At 42.5% G+C, this 25038-nt stretch overlaps 1 protein-coding gene across 3 annotated transcripts; it reads left to right on the top strand.

The window, feature by feature from the left end:
- Window positions 1-1209: 1209 nt before the first annotated feature.
- On the top strand, window positions 1210-17720 carry zbtb21 (zinc finger and BTB domain containing 21). Of its 3 annotated transcripts, XM_008107481.3 has the most exons (4): window positions 1226-1358; window positions 8709-8823; window positions 10836-12018; window positions 13006-17720. In XM_008107481.3, exons 3-4 carry the CDS (start codon window positions 10849-10851, stop codon window positions 13978-13980), a joined length of 2145 nt encoding a protein of 714 aa, XP_008105688.1. In that variant the 5' UTR covers window positions 1226-1358; window positions 8709-8823; window positions 10836-10848; the 3' UTR covers window positions 13981-17720. The 3 variants fall into 3 exon arrangements, with proteins under 3 accessions (XP_062831204.1, XP_008105688.1, XP_008105686.2); XM_008107479.3 differs by having other exon boundaries at window positions 10836-17720; XM_062975134.1 differs by lacking the exon at window positions 8709-8823 and having other exon boundaries at window positions 1210-1358; window positions 10836-17720.
- The last annotated feature ends 7318 nt before the right edge of the window (window positions 17721-25038 follow it).

Below are 25038 nucleotides of genomic sequence, written 5' to 3'. Positions count from 1 at the left end.
GATCCTAAAGTCACTCCACTTCCGAGCAAAGTGCAAGGTGTTGGTTTTGACCTTTAAAGCCCTATATGGCTTGGGGCCATAATTTGTTGTACCCCACCTCAAGCCATCAGGAGAGGTGGGCACTAAATAAAATGTATTATTATTATTATTATTATTATTATTGGGTTGCTGTGAGTTTTCCGGGCTATATGGCCATGTTCCAGAAGCATTCTCTCCTGACGTTTTGCCCGCATCTATGGCAGGCATCTCAGAGGTTGTGAGGTTTGTTGGAAACTCGGCAAGTAGGGTTTATATATCTGTGGAATGTCCAGGGTGAGAGAAAGAACTCTTGTCTGTCTGACTAATTCCGCCATAGCAGAGCACTTGATGAACCAACCTAGACACCGCATATTACTGGAGAACACATAAATGCTGGACCACTCTAACAACCACCATGTCAGACTACACAAAGAAGCCATATAAATCCATAAGCATGTGAACAATTCCAACAGAATGGAGGAAACCATGAAAATGAACTAAATCTGGTTACCAGTATTTAAAAAAAAAACTTTAAAATCAAATAAATAAAGAACAACACTCTGAAAAGAGGGGCATTCCAGACATGAATCAATCCGGGGCAGCTAACCCCTCCGAACAAAGGATTCCCCCAGGCAGGAAGAAGTCAGGACCTGAAGCTGCAAGACTTTTCAATGCTAATCAAGGCGATTAATTGCATCATTCACACTAGCCTCCAACAGGCAAGAGTTCTTTCTCCCACCCCGGACATTCCACTGATGTATAAACCCCACTTGCCTAGTTTCCAACAAACCTCACAACCTATGAGGGTGCCTGCAATATATGTGGGCGAAGCGTCAGGAGACAATGCTTCTGGAACATGGCCATACAGCCCGGAAAACTCACAGCAACCCAGTGATTCCGGCCTTGAAAGCCTTCGACAACACATTATTATTTTTAGTATTAGTATTATTAATGTGATAGGATTACTGTTAAACTGGCAGAGGTGTTTATACCGCTATCAATCCGCTTTGACGGCCATGGCAACCCACAGCCCATCCGTCGACAGCGGAAAGGCTAAACTAAAGCGATTCCAGCCGCGCCAATGGCCACGCGCCCTGGCCCTCTTGGTTTCTGTCGGCCTCGCGCGCGCGCCTCCCCTGCCCCCCCTCCCACCCGGCCGACGGGTGCCTGGCGCCAACCAATGGGGAAGAGGCGCACGTGACGAGCGCTGGCTGCGATGACCTCATCCCTTGGTGTGGGATGACGTCAAATTCAAGATGGATGGAATCACGGCGGCGCGCGCGACGGCATCGTAAAGGGAGGGTGAGGCAAGGGGGGATCCCCGTCCTGCGGCGGAATCGGTGAGTAACGGGTCCCGACGGACCGCGCGTTGAAGGCGGCTCCCCTGCTGGACGAAAGGCGCGGGATTCCCCCTGCACAAAGGCGTCCTTTCCTGACGTAACGCTGAGGTCTATTTCTCTCCCCCCCCCCCCCCCCCACACACATATATACACATACATAGACACTTCAGTAGGGCTGCGGTCCGGAGGCGCCATGTGCGCCTGCGCCGGTTACAAAACGGGCTTCCACCCCTCCATGGCGCATGCGTCGATCCCAGAAGCGGCGCCTGTATCATGGAATACGAACGCCGGCCCCGTCCACTAGCGCTCTAGTGCGCATGTCCGTTGCCCTTTCCTCGCTCGTGGTGGCTTTTCCTTCGTGCGCATGTGCCGTGCCCAAAGATACAATGACCGCTGCGCACGCGACAAACTCAGGATAGTTTGACTGGGGGGATGAGAGGGTTTCCTGAGCATGCGCGGAACAATGGGTGTGGTGGGCTGTTGGGCCTTATGATGTCATGCTGACCAGTCGGGTGGGACGGGGGGAATGTTGCTAGTTTTGTTTTTGTTTTGTTTTTTGCAAAAGAAAAATATGTTCACTGTGTAATTTGATTGCTGACCATGTTCTTTTCACAATTGAATGAGTCAGAGTTTGGGGACTGATTGTGTGGGTTTCACGGTATGAAATAAGGGGACTTTCCAGGAGAGTGAAGAGTGCTAAAAGTTGTAGTCCATCAGCACCTGGAAGACGACAAAAATCTAAATCTACATCACTTGGTTCAGCTGGAAAGTATTCCTCTAATATCATCTTGTTTTTTCAAGAATTGGCTTCTAGTCCTGAAAATAGCTCTGAAGTTAAATTTGACTAAGTAATCACATCTCAAGGTAGTTCTTGTTGGCCTGATTGTCGATTTTGCATTGCAGAACAGATGTTTTTCATGCATAATTTTTAAATACTATCACAGTGTATTGAGTCCTTCAACAAACTTTGTATTTTCTTCTGGGCCTGCCTGTTTACTTATAAGTTTGCAATAAATCATATGGCTTTTGCTTCTTTCTTTGCTTAATCAAAAGCAAATAAATATGATGTGCCAGTTGAGGTTTGCTATTCAAATATGGGGACTTTTCAAAAGTTATAATGCCAATCTTTCAAGTGTAAAAAAGGTAAAGGTTTTCCCTGACATTAAGTCTAGTTGCACCCGACTCTGGGGGTTGGTGCTCATCTCCATATCTAAGCCGAAGAGCCAGCATTGTCCATAGACGCCTCCAAGGTCATGTGGCCAGCATGACTGCATGGAGCACCATTACCTTCTCAATGAAGCAGTACCTATTTATCTACTCACATTTGCATGTTTTTGAACTGCTAGGTTGGCAGAAACGGGCTAACAGTGGGAGCTCAACCCGCTCCTGAGATTCGAGCTACCAAACTTTCAGTCAGCAAGTTCAACAGCTTAGAGGTTTAACCCGCTGCGCCAAGTGGTCATGTTAAATTAGGAAGAAAGGAGGATACTTGGATCAGAGGTGGTATGGTCTCTGAGCCCATTTCCAATCCACCTAATCATTGACAGCCATTTTTTCAGCAGTGGAGTAGCTCCTCTCAGTGTCACAGCTCTGTTTCCTAGCTGTGGTTAAAGAATAGTGTCTGTATTATGACATCCACTACCAGGAAAAATCCATTCAGCAAGCAGATTTACCAACCTGTTCTGGTTGTCCTGCTGCCTGCCTCTCTGTCAGAGTATGTCTGTATTGGAAGCCCAACCAAAAATAAAATTCTTGATGTCTTGATTTTTAGATCTGTTCCTAGTGTTATTTGGGCTGCTGATTCGAAAAATTGCATTAAACCACATTAGCTCTAGTTTCTTGGATATAATTATTGTTTTCTGTGGGAAGCAGATGGCAACTGGTACATGACATATGTTCTGTATCTCAAAAACTAGAGTTTACAGGTCAGTTATACCCAAAAAACAGGTTAACAGGTGAAATGGTGGGTAGGAACTATAGAGACATACACATGTCTTCAGGATCTTTGTTATTCAACCCAAGGGTTTGGGTGAATGTTTGCTTTCAAGATGCTTCTGATTTACAAAGTCCTTGAAATGAAATGTCACGGGAAGAGCAAAGGCCTCTCCATCAGATCTGAAGCATGGACTGCTTCTTAACTTGTACCTAAACTGTAAAGGGTTTTAGAGGTTGAGACCAGAAGTTTGAAATGTGCCTGGAAATAGTCCAGTGGCGAGTGGAGCTATGACAGAAAGATTGCTGTGTGTTCATACAACCGGTCCCCAGTTAGCATTCTGGCTGTGGCTCTTTGAACCATTTGGAAGTTTGTGAACACTCTTCAAAATCAGCCCCACATAGAATGCACAATGGTAATTCAGCCAGGATGTAATGAGGCATGTGTCACCATGGCCGGAGCAGGAACAGACAGTTCTGCTTTAACTGCAATACACACCTAGCCATCTCTGCTACCTGAGTTTCTAGGTTCAGAGCTGAATCTAACGCATATCCAAGTTGTGAACCTGCACCTTCATTGGGAGTATAACCCCATTCAGCACACCCAATAGTTTAGAAATAAATTTAGATTGGAAGATAATACTTACTACTTACTTATTTAGGCAATCCCTCGTAGGCCGAGGACGATGGTCTTCCAGTCGTGAGGTCCTGGGGGTGTGTCCGTAGATGGCTGAAGAGACCTATTCTTGATCTGCATGTTCTCCCGCAGTAAGGACATCGGTTTCCAGGTGGAAGGCAGTCCCGGTCAGGGTTGGCTTGACGCTCCTTCCTCTTGGCACACTTCTCCCTTAAGCCCTCCATTCGTGCCTCTTTGAACTCCGCAGCACTGCTGGTCACAGCTGACCTCCAATTAGAGCGCTCAAGGGCCAGGGCTTCCCAGTTCTCAGTGTCTATGCCACATTTTTTAAGGTTGGCTTTATGCCCATCTTTAAATCTCTTTTCCTGCCCACCAACATTACATTTCCCATTCTTGAGTTCGAAGTTGAGCAACTGCTTTGGGAGATGGTGATCGGGCATTCGGACAACGTGGCCAGTCCAGCGGAGTTGATGGTGTAGGAGCATTGCTTCAATGCTGGTGGTCTTTGCTTCTTCCAGCACGCTGACATTTGTCCGCCTGTCTTCCCAAGAGATTTGCAGGATTTTTCTGAGGCACGCTCCAGGAGTTTGGTGTGATGTCTGTAGACTGTCCATGTTTCGCAGGCGTAGAGCAGGGTTGGGAGGACAATGGCTTTATAAACAAGCACCTTGGTATCTCTACGGATGTCCCAGTCATCAAACACTCTCTGCTTCATTCTGAAAAATGCTGCGCTCGCAGAGCTCAGGCGGTGTTGTATTTCAGTGTCAATGTTGACTTTTGTGGAGAGGTGGCTGCCAAGGTAGCGGAAATGGTCGACATTTTCTAATGTTACACCATTAAGCTGTATTCCTGGCATTGCAGAGGGATTAGCTGGTGCCTATTGGAAGAGCACTTTGGTTTTCTCGATGTTCAATGAGAGGCCGAGCTTCTCGTATGCTTCTGGGAAGGTGTTTAGAGTGGCTTGTAGGTCTTCTTCTGAATGTGCACAGACTACGTTGTCATCGGCATATTGGAGTTCTATAACAGCTGTTGTGGGTGACCTTGGTTTTGGCTTTCAGTTTGCTGAGGTTAAATAGCTTGCCATCTGTCTGATAGATGGTTTCCACTCTGGCGGGAAGCTTCCCATCAACAAGGTGAAGTATCATAACGATGAAGATAGAAAATAAGGTAGGGGCAATAACACATCCCTGCTTGACACCTGATTCCACCTTAAATGGGTCACTTTGAGAGCCGTTGCTGTCCAAGACTGTTGCCATCATGGAGGAGCCGCAGGATGTTCACAAATTTGTCAGGGCATCCGATTTTTTGGAGGATGGTCCAGAGAGCTCTGCGATTCACTGTGTTGAATGCCTTTGCAAGGTCAATGAATGCCATGTACAGAGGTTGATTTTGTTCCTTGCATTTTTCTTGGAGCTGTCGAGCAGTGAAGATCATGTCCACTGTTCCTCTGGAGGGACGGAAGCCATTCTGGGATTCTGGGTGGGTGTCTTCTGAGACAGGGAGAAGGCGGTTTGCAAAGATTCTTGTGAGGATTTTCCCAGCAGAGGTTAGAAGGGAGATACCGTGATAGTTCCCCACAGTCTGTTCTGTCCCCTTTCTTGAAAAGGGTGATGATGGTGGCATCTTTGAAGTCTGTTGGGATTTTCTCGGTCACCCACACCTTTTCAATGAGCTGGTGGAGTTGTTGTATCAGTTCAGGTCCACCCGTTTTGAAGATTTCAGCAGGGATCCCATCAGGTCCGCTGGCTTTGTTGTTTTTTTGTTGGCTGATTGCATTGCTAACTTCTTCCAAACTAGGCAGTGCTGCAAGCTCATCCCTGGTTTGTTGTTGCGGGATTTGTGAGAGGGTCTCTTCGGCCACATTGGAGCTGATACCAAGGTATACACCAGGAGAAGAAGGCTTGAGTGGAGCCACAGTATGGCATTTTATCTGAAGCAGGAATGAGACACATTCTTACAACCTTGGTTTAAGTTTATTTTAACAAGCTGGCTTATTCTGAGCCTGGTAACCAGTTTTGCAGTTGAGATGAACTAGGAGGTTATAGTAATTAGAAATTTCCACAAAGTTTAGGAGTGAAGATGCTACATATGCAAGCACAAGACTGATACTTCATTCTGTTAAAGATTGGAGATGACAACTGAGTTTGAGATGCCAGTAAAGCATCCTAGCTTTACTGTCATCTCAACACCAGGCAGAAATATAGGATTGGATAGAGGGAAACTCTAGTATAGAAAAGTGGTGGAAAATGTAGAGGTGGCAATCAATCAGTCAATTTTATTGTATGTAACCATACATAACTGTTACTTAACACTTTCACTGAAATAACTTCATCTGCGATAATTTTGTTTTGCGTTTTTTTCTTTATATTCCTTATGCTATTGTTTGCTGAATTTCCCAGATCACAAGGAGCAATTCTGAGTGCAAAAACCATTATTAGGGAAAGTTTTATGTTATTTTGTGCTTCTTTCTTTTAAAAGGGCTCACTTAATTACACATAATATCTAGCTGGCACTAAAGCAAATTCAGGTTGAACATCTCTTAACCGGAATTCCAAAATCCGAAATACTTCAAAATTATTTACATGGGTGACTGAGATATTAGCAGCTTTGTTTTCTGATGGTTCACGTTGTTACATGTACAAAATAATTAAAATATTATGTATAAAATTACCCTCAGACTATGTGTATATGAGGCATAAATGAATTTTGTGTTTATACTTGGATCCCAACTCCAGGATATTTCATTATGTAAATATATGCAAATATAGGTATTCTAGAATTTGAAATCTCAAATACTTCTGGCCTCAAGTATTTCAGATAGGGGATACTCAATTTGTAGGAGGATGGAAGTACAGTAGAGTCTCACTAATCCAAGCCTCACTTATCCAAGCCTCTGGATAATCCAAGCCATTTTTGTAGTCAATGTTTTCAATATATTGTGATATTTTGGAGCTAAATTCATAAATACAGTAATTACAACATGACATTACTGCACATTGAACTACTTTTTCCGTCTAATTTGTTGTAAAACATGATGTTTTGGTGCTTAACTTGTAAAATCATAACCTAATTTGATGTTTAATAGGCTTTTCCTTAATCCCTCCTTATTGTCAAAGATATTCGCTTATCCAAGCTTCTGCCGGCCCGTTTAGCTTGGATAAGTGAGACTCTACTGTACTACTGAGCCCTGTGCAGCTTTTGAGTGTGAGAATTTGGCTGAGCTTGAAATCATAAGACACAATATTTTATGTTTCTAACAACAGAGATAACTCTACATAGGCTTTTTGTTTCAAAAGTATATAGATGACGTTAGTAAACATTAAAGTGACATCTACAATGCGGATTTAAAGTGGCAAGGGTAATAGTAATAGGTCATATGATCTTGGACATCTTACTGTGGAATCTACTCAAAAACAAACAATGCTCTTTAGCAAAGTTTGTTAGTTAAGGTCTAAGTTACTCACTGAATTTGTAACTGCTTTTCCACTATAAATGGTTCCCAAGGTGGTTTGCAGTAAAGAAATATAAAATATAAAAATTATAATCAAAACAAAACATAGAGGAAAATTTATTGGAACACACCAGTAATAAAAAATAGCGCTTAAAACGTATCCCAGCAAACTAACAAATCAAAGGTTAAAATCCTGTCTGAATATTTGTGTCTACCAATACAAGCACATAAAGAATGGAGCTATTCTGGCCTTGCTTGGTAGGAAGTTCCAGAGCTCAGGAGCAGACATAAAAAAAGGTTTTCTCCCTCTGACTCATTTCTATCAAACATGCCCCTAGTGAAGGTGGATCAAAGAGAACCTCTGAGCTTCATAAAACCCAAGCAGGTTCATATCGGGAGTATGGTCTTTCAAATAACATGGGTCCAGTTGGCTTCCACTTCAGTTGATTGTGAAACTCTGCTGAGTCTTAGTCTGAACTTTAAAGGAATTACACAAAGTGCACAGTTTATTTCAGGATGGGGTTCTGCATCTTGAACACGTTTTTTTAAAAACTGTAAAACAAATACACAGTGTTTTCACCACTCAATTGTTATGAAAGCCTCTAGCCACCACTGATCAATACCATGAGTTGAGCCTGGAAATAGCTAGTAGCCAGTGAAGCTATTGTAACATGAGAGTCACTTGCTGAAGGCAGGCATTTTAGCAACACCAAACATACTTTACTTTCACTGCAACCATACACATTTGTTTTCAGTTTATACATTCAGGCAGCGTGGTCCAAGACCTTTTGCTGCTTGAACTGAACTAGAAGAGGCACCAACCCAACTAGGAGGTTGAACAGTCAGTAGAAGAGATGCATACCATTGATACAAAAAGCGTAAACCATTTAGAATATTTATGCATCCTGTCCAAAAGAACACTTTGCAGGTTAAAACACACAAATGTAGAAAAAAGAAGGTAGGCAGGGCAGCGATTCTGGACAAAACTCAGAAGCGATACGAGATATTAGATTCTGAAGTCCAGAACTCTTGTTTTAAAACATGCTCCCTTTTTAAAAAGACTTTGCAGCACATTTCTGTATTTTCAGATTAAATTTTGAACCATCTGTAATTATTTTACTTGGTTGGTTTTGTAGTAATGTTTTGAACATTTTTCTGTTCACATTAAGGTTCTTTTTATTAAAACACTAAGTTCAAAGGTGGAAAAGAATGAAAACCAGGAGCAATAAGGATTTTGAGATGGAAATGAGTACTGGGAGTTACTGCGAAGGCAGGAAATTTTGCTTTGTATACTAATGATTGCTAAAGTATACTTTTTCCATTCTCCCAGCCTATCTGATATACAAACTTCAAGGTAATCCCAATTTAAGGAGCAAGTGTGATCCTGAATGTAGGATTTCTGTGGCTTTGAGGTGTACTTAAGAAGAGAAAAGGAAAGCTTTGTGGTAGGTTTCATTTATTTTTAATTCAATCTGTTTTGAGATTCTACGTCCTGAGAATCATTCTATATGAGCAGTGTTTGAGCAAAAAACCAAAGCTTAATTCAAGTATAATACTAAACTGCTATTGAGCATTATATGAATCAGCAGTAGTGAGCCTTGGGACCATGTCTCTCTGCTTCTCTCTTGACAGTCACAGGAAGATTGGAAGCATCCTTTTCCTGTTTTAATTTAACTATAATTTCCCATTGCATCTGAGCTATTTTAAATAGGAAGTCCATTATTTCAGTTTCCTTACAGCTGTGCCAAAGGAGGAGCGAGAAATAATTATGTGGGTGCAAGGTTTGTTGTTGCACATTTGTGTACACTTTCATATGGTTAAGCATTGTGTTCAGAGAAGACCTGAACACCAGATGTAGTTGCAGAGAAATATTCTATGTTGATCATATTGTGTCAATTATATTCTACATGCTTAGAAAGATAAACTGTATTGAATCAGCACTATGATCCTAGGTAAAACTTTGGAGAGCAAGAAATCCTAACATTAAATTATAAATGTGTATAACGGATAGACAAGCAAGTTCAGAAAGTGGCTGGCTGGAAGATATTCCAGAGTACCAAAATGCTAATACATATCCACCTAGATTAAGAGTGATCACCTCAGATGGGGTCTATTTTAGGCCCCATATGAACTGACCATTTAATGTAGTTCAAGGCTAAGTTCAAACTGTGGAAGCTAGGTGACAAACACCCAGAAAAACACATGAAATAAAGCCCTTAATGTGCATCTGTGCTCTATGGTTTGTGTAATCACCATCTGGGCATTAAACTGGTTGCAGGATTTCCTATGAAATCATCTTCACAGTGAAAAACTTCTTCAATATTGATTTGAAACTGAAATAAGTGGTCAGTGTAGTTGTACCCGTAGTATTATACAGTATTATAGATCACACATCTTGATATAAAATTTCCCCCACTACCTACTTTAGTTCAGAGTAAGAAACCTCCAAAAAACCTAAAGTATTGCATGACTGTGCAGTAAGAAAAAAGAAAGATGTTAAATGTTTTCTTCTATTTTTCTGTCATGCTCACAAGATTTCTCTCTCTGTTTCAAAGTCTCATGAGCCTAATATCTGATCCTATATATGTTTACAGTGGGTCCTAGCTAAATTTAACTATTAGTTAAGTATGTACAGTATAGAAGTATAGTCTAAATATTACTTCAAGGACAGTCCTTCAGAAAACTGAATTAAAAGTAAATATACATGAATTATCTTAGGATATACATTTAAGATAAAAAAAGCCCAGTTCTCCAAAGATAGTTGCACTTCATTTTTATTGAAATTAATTCATCCTAGGTCATGACTAACTTTCCACATAGAATTCTATGGGAATCTAGTGAGGCTAACTTAATCGGAGTCCGAATAAATCTACTGTTTATATATACAGAAACAAATCCCACTGTATTGATTTTTAGTATCTTAATCTCTGTTAAGGAATTAGTATTTCTTCAGATCTGACCTTAAGCATAATTTGCTTAAGTTTGATAGATGAAGAGAGAAGACGCACATTCTTTTTTTTTAATTACTTCATTACATTATATAGCAATACCCATTGATTAAATTAGCCATTTTATATATAGAACCATTATGTGCATCATATGTTGGACCTTTGTGTTAGTTCTTTCTAGACTGTTTGATTTTTTTAAAGATGATATTTCTGTCAAACACTACTTAGCACCAATTGTATAGAGTAGAGATGTAAAATTTGTAGCCCTCAAGGTGTTTGGCCCTCAAACTCCCAGAAGCCCTAGCCAGCTTGTCCAATGGGCAGGAATTCTGGGAATGGAAGTTCAAACCACCTGGAGGGCCATGGGTTTGACACCAATAAGAGTATTATCTCTGTCTCTTGATGTTTGGGGAGACTTCAATGTTAATGGAAAAGGGGAGAAAAGCTGTTTTACCTCTTTATTTTAAACTGAACTTTCAATTGTGTTTTTGTCCTCTTATGTCTTTCAGATAAACCTAAATCATGGAGGGACTCTTACATTATATAAATCCAGCACATGCTATTTCTCTCCTGAGTGCTTTAAATGAAGAACGTCTGAAAGGGCAACTCTGTGATGTTGTTCTTATAGTAGGAGATCAAAAATTTCGAGCCCATAAAAATGTTCTGGCTGCCAGCAGTGAATACTTTCAGACTCTGTTCACTAAAAAAGAAAATGAGTCTCAGTCAGTTTTTCAGCTTGACTTCTGTGAACCAGATACTTTTGACAATGTTTTGAACTACATTTACTCCTCATCGTTGTTTGTTGAGAAAAGCAGCCTTGCGGGTGTGCAAGAAGTGGGATACAGTCTTGGGATTTCCTTTCTTACAAACATTGTCTCTAGAAACCCTCAAGTTCCTTTACCTGCGTGTCCCATTAAGAAAATACTTTTCCAAGAGGAAGATGAAAGCAGCTCCCAGAAAAGAAGTGTCATAGTTTGTCAAAGCAAAAATGAAACACAAGAGGAAAATGTTGGTCACATCTCATGTGACATAAGCCATAATTCTAAACCCTTGTCTGCAGTTGCTGTCAAAAGTAAGATACCACAATTAACTCAGCCAACTGAGTTTTTACATAGCTTATCACTAAATGAAAGGAGATGGCTGAAAGACAGTTCTTTAAGATACTCAAAATCCCATGGAACCTCAGGTGCAGTGGACGATCAAAACAGAACGAGGAGGAATGCAGTCTTATTACAGGAACCATTTCCAGACAAGGATTCGGTGGCAGATGAATCTGGAGGAAGCAATCAGCTCCTAAAAGGAAAGATAACTGAAGTGCCTTTGAAAAGGCCTTGTCCACCAGTTGTATCTCTGTGTAACTCATCAGAATCTACATTTTTGTTAAGAGAGACAGGAAAAGGATCTGGTTCAAGAGAAGACAGGAATTTGTTGTACTATTCAAAGTTAGGATTAGTGGTCCCTTCTAGGGTATCTGGTCCTGAAAACCAAAGTATCGACAGAAGCGGACCACTTGTTAAAAGTCTCCTTCGAAGATCACTGTCCATGGATAGTCAAGTTCCTCTCTATTCGCCGTCTTTTGACCTGAAGCTTTCCCAAGCATCTCCAGTGGTGAACAAAACAGAAGGGACAATGTTAAATGTAGTCTCTCAAAAGACATATTCAGAAAAGGCAACTCCTGATGACAAAACACAGGTAATACACCCACATCGCCTTAGATCCTTTAGTGCCTCCCAGTCAACAGACAGGGAGGCAGCTTCTCCTCTTAGGGAAATACGAATAAAAACTGAACCTAGCAGCCCACTCGCTGATCCTTCTGAAATAATAAGAATTACTGTGGGGGATGTGTCATCATCTGTCAATAAAATCAACCCTGTTAAAACTGAAGATGAACATCAGGATCTCAGTAGACTTCCAGCTAAAAGGAGATTTCAAGCTGACAGAAGGTTGCCACCCAAAAAAATAAAGTTTAACGAACATGCTTCCCCTGAGTCTGAGGATAATTTTGAGGAAAACTCAAAACCTATACCTTTTGTTGATTACCCAGATTCAGACATTAGCAAAGATGAATGTGGTGAACTAGAAGAAACAAAGCCTAGCAAAAAGTTTAAGTGCAAGCACTGCCTTAAGATTTTCAGATCTACGGCAGGCCTTCATCGTCACGTCAACATGTACCATAACCCCGAGAAACCATATGCTTGCGATATTTGCCATAAGAGATTTCACACAAACTTCAAAGTTTGGACACATTGCCAGACACAGCATGGGATTGTAAAGAACCCTTCACCTGCTTCCAGCTCACACACTGTGCTGGATGAAAAATTCCAAAGGAAATTAATTGATATAGTGAGAGAACGAGAAATTAAGAAGGCTCTGATTGTTAAACTAAGGCGTGGTAAGCAAGGTTTTCAGGGACAGGCTGGGTCGCAGGCCCAACAAGTTATTAAGAGAAACCTAAGGTCAAGAGCCAGAGGAGCCTACATTTGCACCTACTGTGGGAAAGCATATCGCTTCCTATCACAGTTTAAGCAGCACATAAAAATGCACCCAGGGGAAAAATCATTTGGAGGAAATAAGGCTTTTAAACCAAAAGAGGATACTTGCATTGAAAGTCCAGTAGAAAGCAAAAAGATTTACCAGTGTCGTCTTTGTAATGCTAAACTTTCTTCTATTATTGAACAGGGAAATCATGAGCGGCTCTGTCGGAACGCAACCGTTTGTATTTACTGCAGCCTTCGATTTTCGTCTCTAGAGCTGAAGCATGACCATGAAATCACATGCGAATATAAGAAGCTCACTTGCCTAGAATGTATGCGCACTTTCAAATCCTCCTTCAGTATTTGGCGTCATCAAGTTGAAGTCCACAATCAAAATAGTATGGCTCCCACAGACAATTTTTCTTTACCCATTCTGGAGCACAACGGTGAAGTTAATAATGCTCCAAGGCTACATTGCCAGTCAGAGACGAACAGAATGAACAACTTTGTTCCACCCAAAGAAGATAGTGATTCCTCAGAACATACTAATTTTGATTCAGAAGATTCCTCGTGCCTCCCTGAAGATCTCAGCATTTCCAAACAATTTAAAGTTCAGATCAAAGAAGAACCTGCAGATGATGTAGAGGAAGAGATCTCTGAAGGCAGTCAGGAGCACAAGGAAATGCTGGCTAATAAAGATTCTGGTCTATGGCCCTGTGAAAAGTGTGGGAAAATTTTTACTGTACACAAACAACTAGAGCGTCATCAGGAGCTTCTGTGCTCTGTAAAGCCCTTCATTTGCCATGTGTGCAACAAGGCCTTCCGAACCAATTTCCGTTTGTGGAGTCATTTCCAGTCCCATATGGCACAACCTTCAGAGGAGCCGGTGCGTAAGGAAACTGAAATATGCACATCAGCTCATTCTCCATCGCCCCCACCGTTGCCTCCGCCCCCACCCCTTCCCAAAATACAACCTTTGGAACCTGATAGCCCTACAGCCTTGTCAGAAGCCACTTCAGCCTCTGAAAAATTGTTTGTTCCACAGGAGTCTGACACTCTTTTTTATCATGCTCCACCCCTTTCAGCTATCACATTCAAAAGACAGTATATGTGCAAACTCTGTCACCGAACATTCAAAACTGCATTTAGCCTTTGGAGTCATGAGCAGACACATAATTAAAAAAAAGTACAAATAGTGCCTACAGGGAGTTTTAAAAAATTATTTAATTTCCATGATGTTTCTTATTCTGCATCAATGGAGTGAAATGTTTGCACATACATATAGAGAGACAAGAATCTAACAAAATTTTGATGCTATTTTGGTCATGGAAATTATGATAAACTGATTTATCTGCAGAGTAAATTGTTCACATTTCCAAGTATTACGATCTAGGGTTTCCTAGGTACAGAATATAATATTCATTAAAATCTGATTATACCTTCCTTATTCTGTGATACTAGTACATATGCCTTCATATAAAAAGCAGTAATGGGACTCCTGCAACTAATTTTTGTTTTTACAGAGAATGCTTTCCTTAGCTCCATATAAATATTGGTTTTTTTCATTTGATCATAAGGGAAGATGTGGTTTGAGTGTGTTGCTGTGTTGACCTTGAATGCTAGCAATAACAAATAAAACCTCGTTTGAATTAACTTGACCATAATTGAAAACCTTGATTTACATGGATTTTTTTGTTACTGACATTTTATGTATGGATATTGTACAAGATACAATACAATTTGAAGTTAGCAATATGTGAATATTTGGATTTTTATATGTAAAGTAGCAATCAGCATGCATCCAGCCTGCTGCCAGCTATTTCAAAGAAATTTTGAAGGAAGAGTGTAGGAATAAAAGGCACTTCTTTATTTAATTTGATCCCTAGAGGTTGATACTCTAGATATTTTGGTAATCAGAATTATGTGATGAGCATCAGGCAGCAGATATCTTAATTCAAATTATATTACTTTTGCAATGAAACAGCTTTGAATGAGTGTTAAAAATTATATTGTATGTGATTTTTTCAGACTTGTTTTTTTGTGGTGTGTTTTATTACAATAGAAAATTCAAATGTAAATATTTACATATGTGTAAATAAAATAAAATGCAGATTTTTTGTTAAGTATGCCTGGGTCACAAAAGGTGGAAATGTGACATAACAAATGTAGTATTTGATAAATGCAGGACTCGGAATTAGCAGAATGTTTCTGTCTATCCTATAACATACTTTGGGCATTGTTATACATTGGCTTAAAGATTTGATTAAAACATTTGAGTCACAGTCAAGTGTAGAATTAAGCATGATTCAGACAAAAGATTTCACTGGGCCTACCTAACATACCTAGCATATCTAACTTCACCTTATTGTAACATTGGACTACAATCATGCTTGCTGTTAAGAGCATGTAAACCCCACTCACTCTACACCTGTTTCTAAGACAATGGTTAGCATACATTTCCAAAATATTCTTATATGCTCAGATTATGCAGTGCATAATCTGTGTAAATAGGGATCTATATCCGTTCATTCACATATTTATTCAAATATACAAGATATTGATTATCTTGCCATTGAGAAAGATAAGTGGAACCGGGTGACATATAACAGTGTTTCCCCCTAAATGGCAAAGTAGAAAGATTAGCTTAGATATGAACTGCTTTCCATTCTTTTTTCTGATCAGGAATTCAAATTTAAAACTGACTCACAGCTAGTGACATCTTAGACTTGCTCTAATGTGCTTACATGTTAAGAAATGAGGGCATTAATGCTGCAAATGCATCAAAATTAGTTTGTGATTAATTGCTGGTTTGTTGTGGCATAAGATAGCAATGTTTGGTGTTTAGCCCTAACTGGGTAATTATGAGATTCATTCATGCTTTAATTACAAAGAGTGGAAGAAATTTTGTGTTTGAATATATTTTTATAAGTTTGGGTGCCGGTTTTGTGTGCTAAGGCTTTTATGTTTTCGTTTCTGAAAAAACAGCTCAATGCTCCTACTGGGAATATTTTAAAACTTCTGAATACTAAAAATTAGGACTGGTTTAGAAGCAGATTTTGCTGAAGAAAAGGGAAATGCTTTACATAAATGTGAGTAAAATGCCACCGCTCCTGGGTATGTATTCTGCTTTTCTTTTAAATGTAATCCAAGCGGTAAAGCTCTGGGGCAGGGGTTCAGAAAGTATGGTTCCTAAAGCTATTTGCGTTTCCCGCTGGCTAAAATTTCTGCTCCCAAAGAGGACTTTAGGCCCCGGAAAAGCCTTTTCCAACAGGAGGTGAGCCTTTTAAGTGGAGAAAGGCTTTTTCTTGCCTTAAAATGGCCCATAGAGAATAAAACTTGGAGAGAAGATGGTTCTAGCGGCAATTTTTTCCCCAGTCAGTGTGTCCATGATTCCTAGCAAGTGACCATGTCAGCTCTAGAGTTATGAAAGGTCTACAAAGCATTGAGCTTTCAGACTCTGTTCCCATTGAACTCCAATTAATGCCAGTGGAGGCCCTCACTTCCTGGAGATGTTCTGCAAGGTGAAATACAAAATATCTAGAGAGTAGAAGATTCCTGACCTTTGCACATAATTCATGTAGGGGCCATTTGTGAGTTTTTACCAAAATAAGTTAGAATTGCAGCTTTCCTCATATTTTGTGCTCGCCATTTTTTTTAAATGTCCTATAAAGACATTTTGTTTCTGTACTGCAAACAAATTGCAATAATTCTCTAAATAACAAATGTTGCACTGACATTTTAAATCTCTTCCCTAAAAAGCTGTAATGTATTCCCAGTTTATCTTCATTTGAAGAAGTTAAATGAATTAACTGGAGTTGTTCAGAATAAAAGGAATTCCTGGAGAGTTTTAACATACTCTGTTGTGGGCCCTTTCACGTTACAAAACTATAGCCCTCTGATTCCACTTTAAATGCCATGGCTACATCCTTTGGAACTGTGGAATCTGCAGTTTCAAGAGGAATGTTTAGCGCTGTCATCCAGAGAGCTGTAGTGCCTCACCAAATGACAAACCCCCAGGTTTGAAGGATGCACCATAACATTTAAGGTGGAATTATAGAGCTATAATTGAGATATGTGATAGGACTCTTGTCCCTTGGTATCACATGCTATGTAACGCATATTCACAAATGGTCAGTGTTACTTGCGTACAAAGAAAATGAAGAATGTGAACCAATTGTGAACATTTTTTTTCTACGAGTTGTATAACAAGTTTTATACTGTCAGTTTCCGTTTTTAAAAGTGTGCTATGGCTATTCAAGAAATAGGGCTTTTCCTTAGAAAACAATAACAAAGTAGTATATGCCATAGATGTATTTCCTAATGGTGAGACTGTTGTGATTTTTTTTCTAAATCTGTTAATGGTTTTTATATTTAAGAAACAAACCTTGCCTCTCAATTTTTTGTAACTGTTAAAACAGGTTTCCCTTCTAACTTTTTATTCAGTGCTTTTAAAAAGACTCGAGAGTGTTTTATTTTGGTGCACATGGAATAAATATACTTCCACCAAAAGATTAATATATGTTTTAAAAGTTATAAATTATGGAAGATATGTTTATTATATAGTCTAAATCTTGTTCAAGGAATATATTAAGTTTGACCATAATAAAAAAATAAAGTGCAATCTTAGTTTGTTATTATCCTGTTTAATTTTTGCTAGGATATTGTCTTTCTGTAAGGAAGGGGGTGTGGGATTTTTGCTTGAATTTATATTTTTATCATATAATGTTCACAATTTTCCAGATGTGGAAGGAATTAGAGCATGCAGCAAGACAATAACAGGCTTAAAATGTTTATTGCAGTGTTTTTTATCTTGGCTGTTGATGAGATGGACAGAATGTGTTTCTCTTCCCTGTGATTGCTTAATATGAACATGTCAATATGAACAAAAGAAGTCCTTGAAATTAAAAGAATTTAAATAAGGTTCATGGTAATATTTGCATTACTGTCCCAACAAAGCTTTATGAGAATATATTACATTTAGATGTAGTCAAGAACACTTAAACATGTTTTTAGTTTTGACCAAGAACTTTGATAATTGCTATCTACAAATACATATTTCCAGAGAGTCCTGGAAATAACTGGCTAACTCCAAAGGGAATGTTTAAGAGAAATAAGACAAGTGCAAAGAAGCCAGAATGGATGTCCAAAGAACTTCTAACTGAGCTAAAGCTCAAAAGTGACATGCACAAGAAGTGGAAAAGGGGAGAAATCACCAAAGAAGAATTCAAACGTATAGCCAACACCTGTAGGGAAAAGGTTCGCAAGGCTAAAGCACAAAATGAGCTCAGGCTTGCCAGGGACATAAAAAACAACAAAAAAGGCTTTTTTGCTTACGTTGGTAGAAAAAGGAAGAAAAAGGAGGCGATAGGGCCTCTGCAAGGAGAAGATGGGGTGATGGCGACAGGGGACAGGGAAAAGGCAGAACTGCTCAATGCCTTCTTTGCCTCGGTCTTCTCACAAAAAGAAAGCCATCTTCTACCTCAGCAACATGGAATGGACGAAGGATTGGGGGAAATCCAACCCCAAATAGGGAAACAAGTTGTCCAGGAACACCTGGCCACTCTAAACGAATTCAAGTCCCCAGGGCCAGATCAGCTACATCCAAGAGTATTGAAGGAATTAGCGGAAGTTATTTCAGAACCACTAGCAATTATCTTCGAGAGTTCTTGGAGAACGGGAGAAGTCCCAGCAGATTGGAGGAGGGCGAATGTGGTCCCTATCTTCAAGAAGGGAAAAAAGAACGACCCAAACAATTACAGTCCGGTCAGCCTCACATCGATACCAGGCAAGATTCTGGAAAAGATCATCAAGGAAGTGGTCTGCGAACACTTAGAAACAAATGCGGTCATTGCTAATAGTCAACACGGATTTACCAAAAACAAGTCATGCCAGACTAATCTGATCTCTTTTTCGATAGAGTTACGAGTTGGGTCGATACAGGGAATGCTGTGGATGTAGCGTACCTGGATTTCAGTAAGGCCTTCGACAAAGTCCCCCACGACCTTCTGGCAAATAAACTAGTAAAATGTGGGCTAGACAAAACTACGGTTAGGTGGATCTGCAATTGGCTAAGCGAACGAACCCAAAGGGTGCTCACTAATGCGTCATCATCATGGAAAGAAGTGACAAGTGGAGTGCCGCAGGGCTCCGTCCTGGGCCCGGTTCTGTTCAACAGCTTTATTAACGACTTAGACGAAGGGTTAGAAGGCACGATCATCAAGTTTGCAGATGACACAAAACTGGGAGGGATAGCTAACACTCCAGAAGACAGGAGCAGAATTCAAAACGATCTTGACAGACTAGAGCAGGAGTCCTCAAACTTTTTAAGCCGAGGGCTGGTCCACAATCCTTCAGACTGTTGAAGGGCCGGATTATCATTTGGAAAAAAAAAATACAAACAAATTCCGATGCACACTGCACATGTCTTATTCGTAGTGCAAAAACAACAACAACAGCAAGAACAATACAATATTTAAAAATAAAAACAATTTTAACCAACATACATTTATCAGGATTTCAATGGGAAGTGTGGTCCTGCTTCTGGCCAATGAGATAGTCAAGTTAATTAGGGTTGTTGTTGTTGTTGTTGTTGTTGTGTGCCTTCAAGTCATTTCAGACTTTGGGTGAGCCTAAGTCTAAAATTTATTTATTATTTATTTACTGCATTTATTTACTACATTTGTATCACACCCTTCTCACCCCAAAGGGGACTCAGAGTGGCTTACTGTCACGACCCAGGCTACAGAGCACCAATAACCATACGCAGAGGCCAGATTCTATCTAATATCTTTATTAAGGAAATATATAAAGTTAGTAAAAGCAAATGTAAAAGATAGTCCAGAAGCAGACCTTTCAGGAAAGGTCAAAATTAGTCCAAGGAAATAATGTCCAATATGAAATATTAAGGTCCAAAGTTGTAATCCAATAACCGAAACACTCACTTTGACAAGCAAAGTGAGGGGAGATGACAAGGTCCTTTAGTCCATGAAACTTGAGCGAGGCTAGGAAATAACTTGATACTTGAAACAAGGCTTGAACGTGGAACAAGGTAACTAAGAACAAGAACAAGGTCCGTGGAATAACTTGATAAATCCGTGGAACAAGGCAAGGATTGATCCTGGGAAACAAGGCAAAGTCCGTAGATAAACAAAGGCTGGGAAGCAAGGCGAAGGCTGGATAGCAAGGCAAGGCTTGAGCAGGAGCGAGGCTTGAATCGGAGCGCGCTGTCCAGACACAACTCGCTCCGTAGGCTGACGAATTGACTCCGCGAAGTTACTACGCGGGCAAAACACCTATATAGAGTCTAACTTTCCCACCGAAGCAGTTCTCTGGGAATCAGAAACGAAAGCTAAACTCTGAGACCAGATGTTAAACTCCTTAAAGATTCTCACGAGAAGCAGTCTTAATTGGCTACATTCTTAGCTGCAATTCTTGCACTCCTGCGCGAAGCTGAATCCAAACTTCTCTGTTGTTTACAAAACTCCCGGCGCAAGAACACGGGAGAAGTAGGCTCTGGGCTTGTTTGACATACTTCTGGGAGACAACTTTCTTGCAGGTGCAAGGTTCCCAGATCTGCCTGGGAAAGATCTGGCTGAGAGGAATCCAGTTCAGACTGGGAAGGTAAAAAACCCAAGTTTTCATCTTCATCAGGAATTACCATGTCCTGAGCAGGACTACAAGGCCCATGGGTCATCACACTATCCCCCTCCTCAAGGCCCCTCCCAAACTGGGGCCCTCTCCCCGAGGCGCGAGGTCGCGGCTTGGCGGGATAGGTCTGATGAAAGCGACGGGTTAGCTCAGGAGCATGGACTGTGGAGGCGTCTTCCCAAGAGCGTTCCTCAGGGCCAAAACCCACCCAGTCAATGAGATATTGTAGGCGGCGGCGGTGAAAGCGAGAATCCAAAATGTCCTCAACCTCGAACTCCTCCTCCCCATTCATCAAAACAGGAGGGGGGGCCGGTTGGTCTGTATCAGGACGCACACCATCCGCCGGAAGGAGCAGGGAACGGTGAAACACTGGGTGAATGCGCATTGAACGCGGAAGTTGGAGTTTGAAAGTCACGGGGTTTAATTGCGCCACCACTGGATAGGGGCCAATGAAACGGGCATCTAACTTCCGGCAAGGGCGGTGGGAGGGCAGAAAGCGAGTGGACAGAAAAACCCGATCTCCTACCTTGATTTCGGGGCCCGGCTGGCGATGTTTGTCAGCGTGGCGTTTATAGTCCTCCTTGGCTTGGTCCAGTTGCTGGAGCAAAAGTTGTTGTACCGCTGTGAGTTCCTGCAGCCAATCCTCTGCTGCGGGAACTTCTGAAGTTTCAATGACAGGGGGAAAGAAACGTGGATGGAAGCCGTAGTTTGCAAAGAACGGCGTTTCTTTTGTAGAAGCTTGAACTCCATTGTTGTAGGCAAACTCAGACAGTGGTAACAGAGAAGCCCAATTGTCCTGTTGGTAGTTTACATAACAGCGAAGATACTGCTCCAAAGTGGCATTGGTGCGCTCCGTTTGCCCATCTGTTTGGGGATGATGAGCTGAAGATAAGCGAGAGTCTATGCCCAATAGTTTTTGTAGCGCCTTCCAAAAACGAGAGGTGAATTGAGATCCACGGTCTGTGACTAAACTCTTGGGCAATCCATGTAGTCTGAAAACATGTTGAAGGAATAGATCCGCAGTCTCTTTGGCCGTGGGGAGGCCTTCGCAGGGAATGAAATGGGCTAACTTGGTGAAAAGGTCCACCACCACTAAGATCGTGGTGAATCCACAGGAAGGTGGTAGGTCAGTGATGAAATCCGCAGAAATTATTTCCCATGGGCGAGATGGGGTAGGAAGGGGGTGTAAAAGTCCTGAGGGCTTCTCCCTTCTTATCTTGGAGCGCTGGCATACTGGGCAGGTGTTGACATATTTTTCCACATCCTTGCGGATCTTGGGCCACCAAAAATCCCTTAGGATCAGATGCATGGTTTTAAATAGTCCGAAGTGTCCTGCTGGTTTGCAATCATGACACAGACGAAGCGCTTTTTCCCTGCCCGGTCCGGGTGGGATATAAACATGATTTCTATAGCAAAGCAGCCCATCCTTAAGCGAAAAGGGAAAATGCAGACCTTGGCGAAGTTGGTCCTGCGCCCAGGCATCTGCTTGCTGACTAGCCCTGATTTCTTGAGCACAGAGGGGTCCTGGAGTAGAGGAAGTTGAACCAATGGGAATGGATTTGGTGTTCCCCACTGTGAGCGTGGCAAAGTTCTCGGGTTGTAGTAGTTGGGATTCAAAGGTCTCCTTGCGTCCTGCAGCGTATTCCGGTTTACGTGACAGGGCGTCTGCTTGCTTGGTCTGGGCTGGGGTCACATAATGAATCTGGAAGTCGAAACGTTCGAAGAATAAAGCCCAACGTTGCTGCCTCTGATTTAGTTTGCGGGCAGTTCTTAGATGTTCTAGATTACGATGATCAGTGTGGACTTCAATGGGAAATTTGGCCCCTTCTAGCCAATGTCTCCAAGTTTCAAAGGCTGCCTTTATGGCCAGTAGTTCTTTTTCCCAAATGGTGTAATTCCTCTCTGGTGTGGTTAGTTGACGAGAGTAAAAGGCACAGGGATGGAGGTGATCTCCCACCGGTTGTAAGAGTACAGCCCCAATTGCCACATCTGAGGCGTCCGCTTGCACAACAAAAGGGGTTCCAGGATTTGGGTGCTGTAGAATTGGCTGGGAGGTGAATAGTTTCTTTAGTTGCTGGAACCCTTTCTCTGCTTGATCAGTCCAGCGGAAAGGCTGCTTTCCACGGATGCAGCTAGTGATGGGGTCGGACCAGCGGGCAAAATCTGGAATGAACTTGCGGTAATAGTTCGCGAACCCCAAGAAACGCTGCACCTCTTTCTTGTTAGTTGGCGCCCGCCATTCCAATACTGCTGAAACCTTGGCTGGATCCATGGAAAGCCCTAGAGGCGAGATGCGGTAACCAAGGAAATCTACCTCTTGTAGATCAAAGGCGCATTTTTCCAGCTTGGCATAAAGTCCATGATCCCGCAATCGTTGTAACACCATTTTGACGTGGTTCTCATGTTCTGATTGTGATCTAGAAAACACCAAAAAATCGTCCAGGTAGATTATCAAGAACCTGTCTAGATAGTCCTGAAAAATGTCATTGACAAAATGCTGGAACGTTGCGGGAGCTCCGCATAAACCGAAATTCATAACTCGGGACTCGAATAATCCGAATTTGGTCTGGAAGGCGGTCTTCCACTCGTCCCCTTCCCTGATGCGAACTAAGTTGTAAGCCCCCCGAAGGTCTAGCTTGGTGTAAACCTTGGCTCCTCGAAGCCGATCCAGTAGATCCGAGATTAAGGGCAGGGGATAGCTGTTCCGCTTGGTGATATTGTTCAATGCTCTGTAGTCCACCACCAAGCGTAGTTCCCCTGACTTCTTCTTCACAAACATCACTGGGGAGGCGGCTGGGGATTGAGAGGGTCTGATGAATCCCTTGCGAAGGTTTGTCTCTATGAATTCCCTGAGAGCTTCTTGCTCTGGTTCAGTCAGGGAGTAGAGATGCCCTCGCGGGATCGGGGCCCCCTCCACCAAGTCAATGGCACAGTCATAAGGTCTATGTGGGGGTAATTTTTCGGCTTCTTTCTCATTGAATACATCCCAATACTCGGAGTACTTCTTTGGCAAGGTGATGATGGGCTCGGTGTCCGTGGCATGGCAGACCTTGGCTACGAGGCAATGGTTTTGGCAGTACGGTGAAGCAAACTGCAGTTCTCTGTTGGACCAGGAGATGTTAGGGTCGTGGAGAGTCAGCCATGGAATTCCCAAAATCACAGGGAAATGGGGAACCTCGGTAACAAAGAAGGAAATCTCTTCCATATGTTCCCTTATCCACATCCTGGTGGGTTCCGACCACTGACTTACGGGGCCCGTCTTGAGGGGGCGGCCGTCTATGGCTTGCACCACACGGGCATTCTTGAAATCATGATATTGTAATCCCAGAGAGTCGGCATACTCTCTATCAATGAAATTGTTGGTAGCTCCAGAGTCTATCATGGCGTGGATCATGACGGGTCCCCTTTTTGCTGACCATAATGTGACCACGAGAAGGAACAGGACCCCGGTTGGCGGCTCTTGAATGGATTTTTTGACCGGGTTGGCGAGCCTCTCTACACCCGGTCGTTGGCTTCCCCCGCCGGCTGTGTGCCAGTCGGCTCAGACGCCTTCGTCTCCGTGGAGGACGCCGCCGCAAGACGGGCGGCAGGCTTCCCTTTGGCTGGGCACTCTCTGGCGAAGTGGCCCCCGTTCCCGCAGTACCAACAGAGGTTTAAGCGTTGACGACGGGCCTTCTCGGCGGCATCTAGTCTGGGACGCACATTGCCCAACTGCATCGGCACCTCCTCGCCTCCTCTGGGGTATGGGGTTGGCGGTGGGGGTCTCCACACTGGACGTGGCTGAACGCTGGCGGGAGCGGGGGGTTTTGCCCCGGCTCTACTGCCCTGGCCTCGAACCCACTGTTTCCTGTTGGCAATCATGACTTCAGCCCGTAAACATTGATCAATGAGTGCCTCGAGGGTCTGGGGAGGATCCACCTTGGAGATTTCTTCCAGCATTTCAATGTTGAGACCCTCCCGGAATTGTCCTCTGAGGGCTACATCGTTCCAGCCGGTGTTGTGGGCCAGCACTCGGAACTCGGCTATATACTGAGACATAGGTCTGTCTCCTTGGAAAAGGCGACGGAGTTTGTGACCGGCTGCCTCCAAATTGTCCTCGATTCCCCAAGTCTCCTTGAGGTGGTCCAAGAAGTGTTGCGCTGATCTTAGGTGTGGAGAGGCTTGGTCGAACAGTGCCGTCGCCCAATTGGCCGCTGACCCGTCTAGAAGACTGTAAACCCACGCCACTTTGATGTCTTCTTGGGGAAACTCGGCATCACGGGCCTCTAGATAAGCTTGACATTGGCGACGGAAAACATGAACCTTAGAAGCTTCTCCAGTAAACTTGGTAGGCAACGCCATGGCCGGGAGGCGGATTCCGCGCTCCCGCAAGCCCTTTATTTCTCCATCCTGGGCGTTGAGTCTGTCGCGGATGCGATCCACTTCGTCCTTGCTGATGGTGTAGCTCAGTGGCTGCCCACCGGGCACGGTTCCGGTAGACATTCTGGCCGAGGTTAATTGGTGCTTAGGGCGGCGGAGTCAAACTGTCACGACCCAGGCTACAGAGCACCAATAACCATACGCAGAGGCCAGATTCTATCTAATATCTTTA

This window comes from Anolis carolinensis, chromosome 3 (assembly GCF_035594765.1).
Source record: "Anolis carolinensis isolate JA03-04 chromosome 3, rAnoCar3.1.pri, whole genome shotgun sequence".
Lineage (NCBI taxonomy): Eukaryota > Metazoa > Chordata > Lepidosauria > Squamata > Dactyloidae > Anolis > Anolis carolinensis.
Note: the sequence above shows the minus strand (reverse complement) of the source record. Positions and strands in the feature narration are given on the sequence as shown.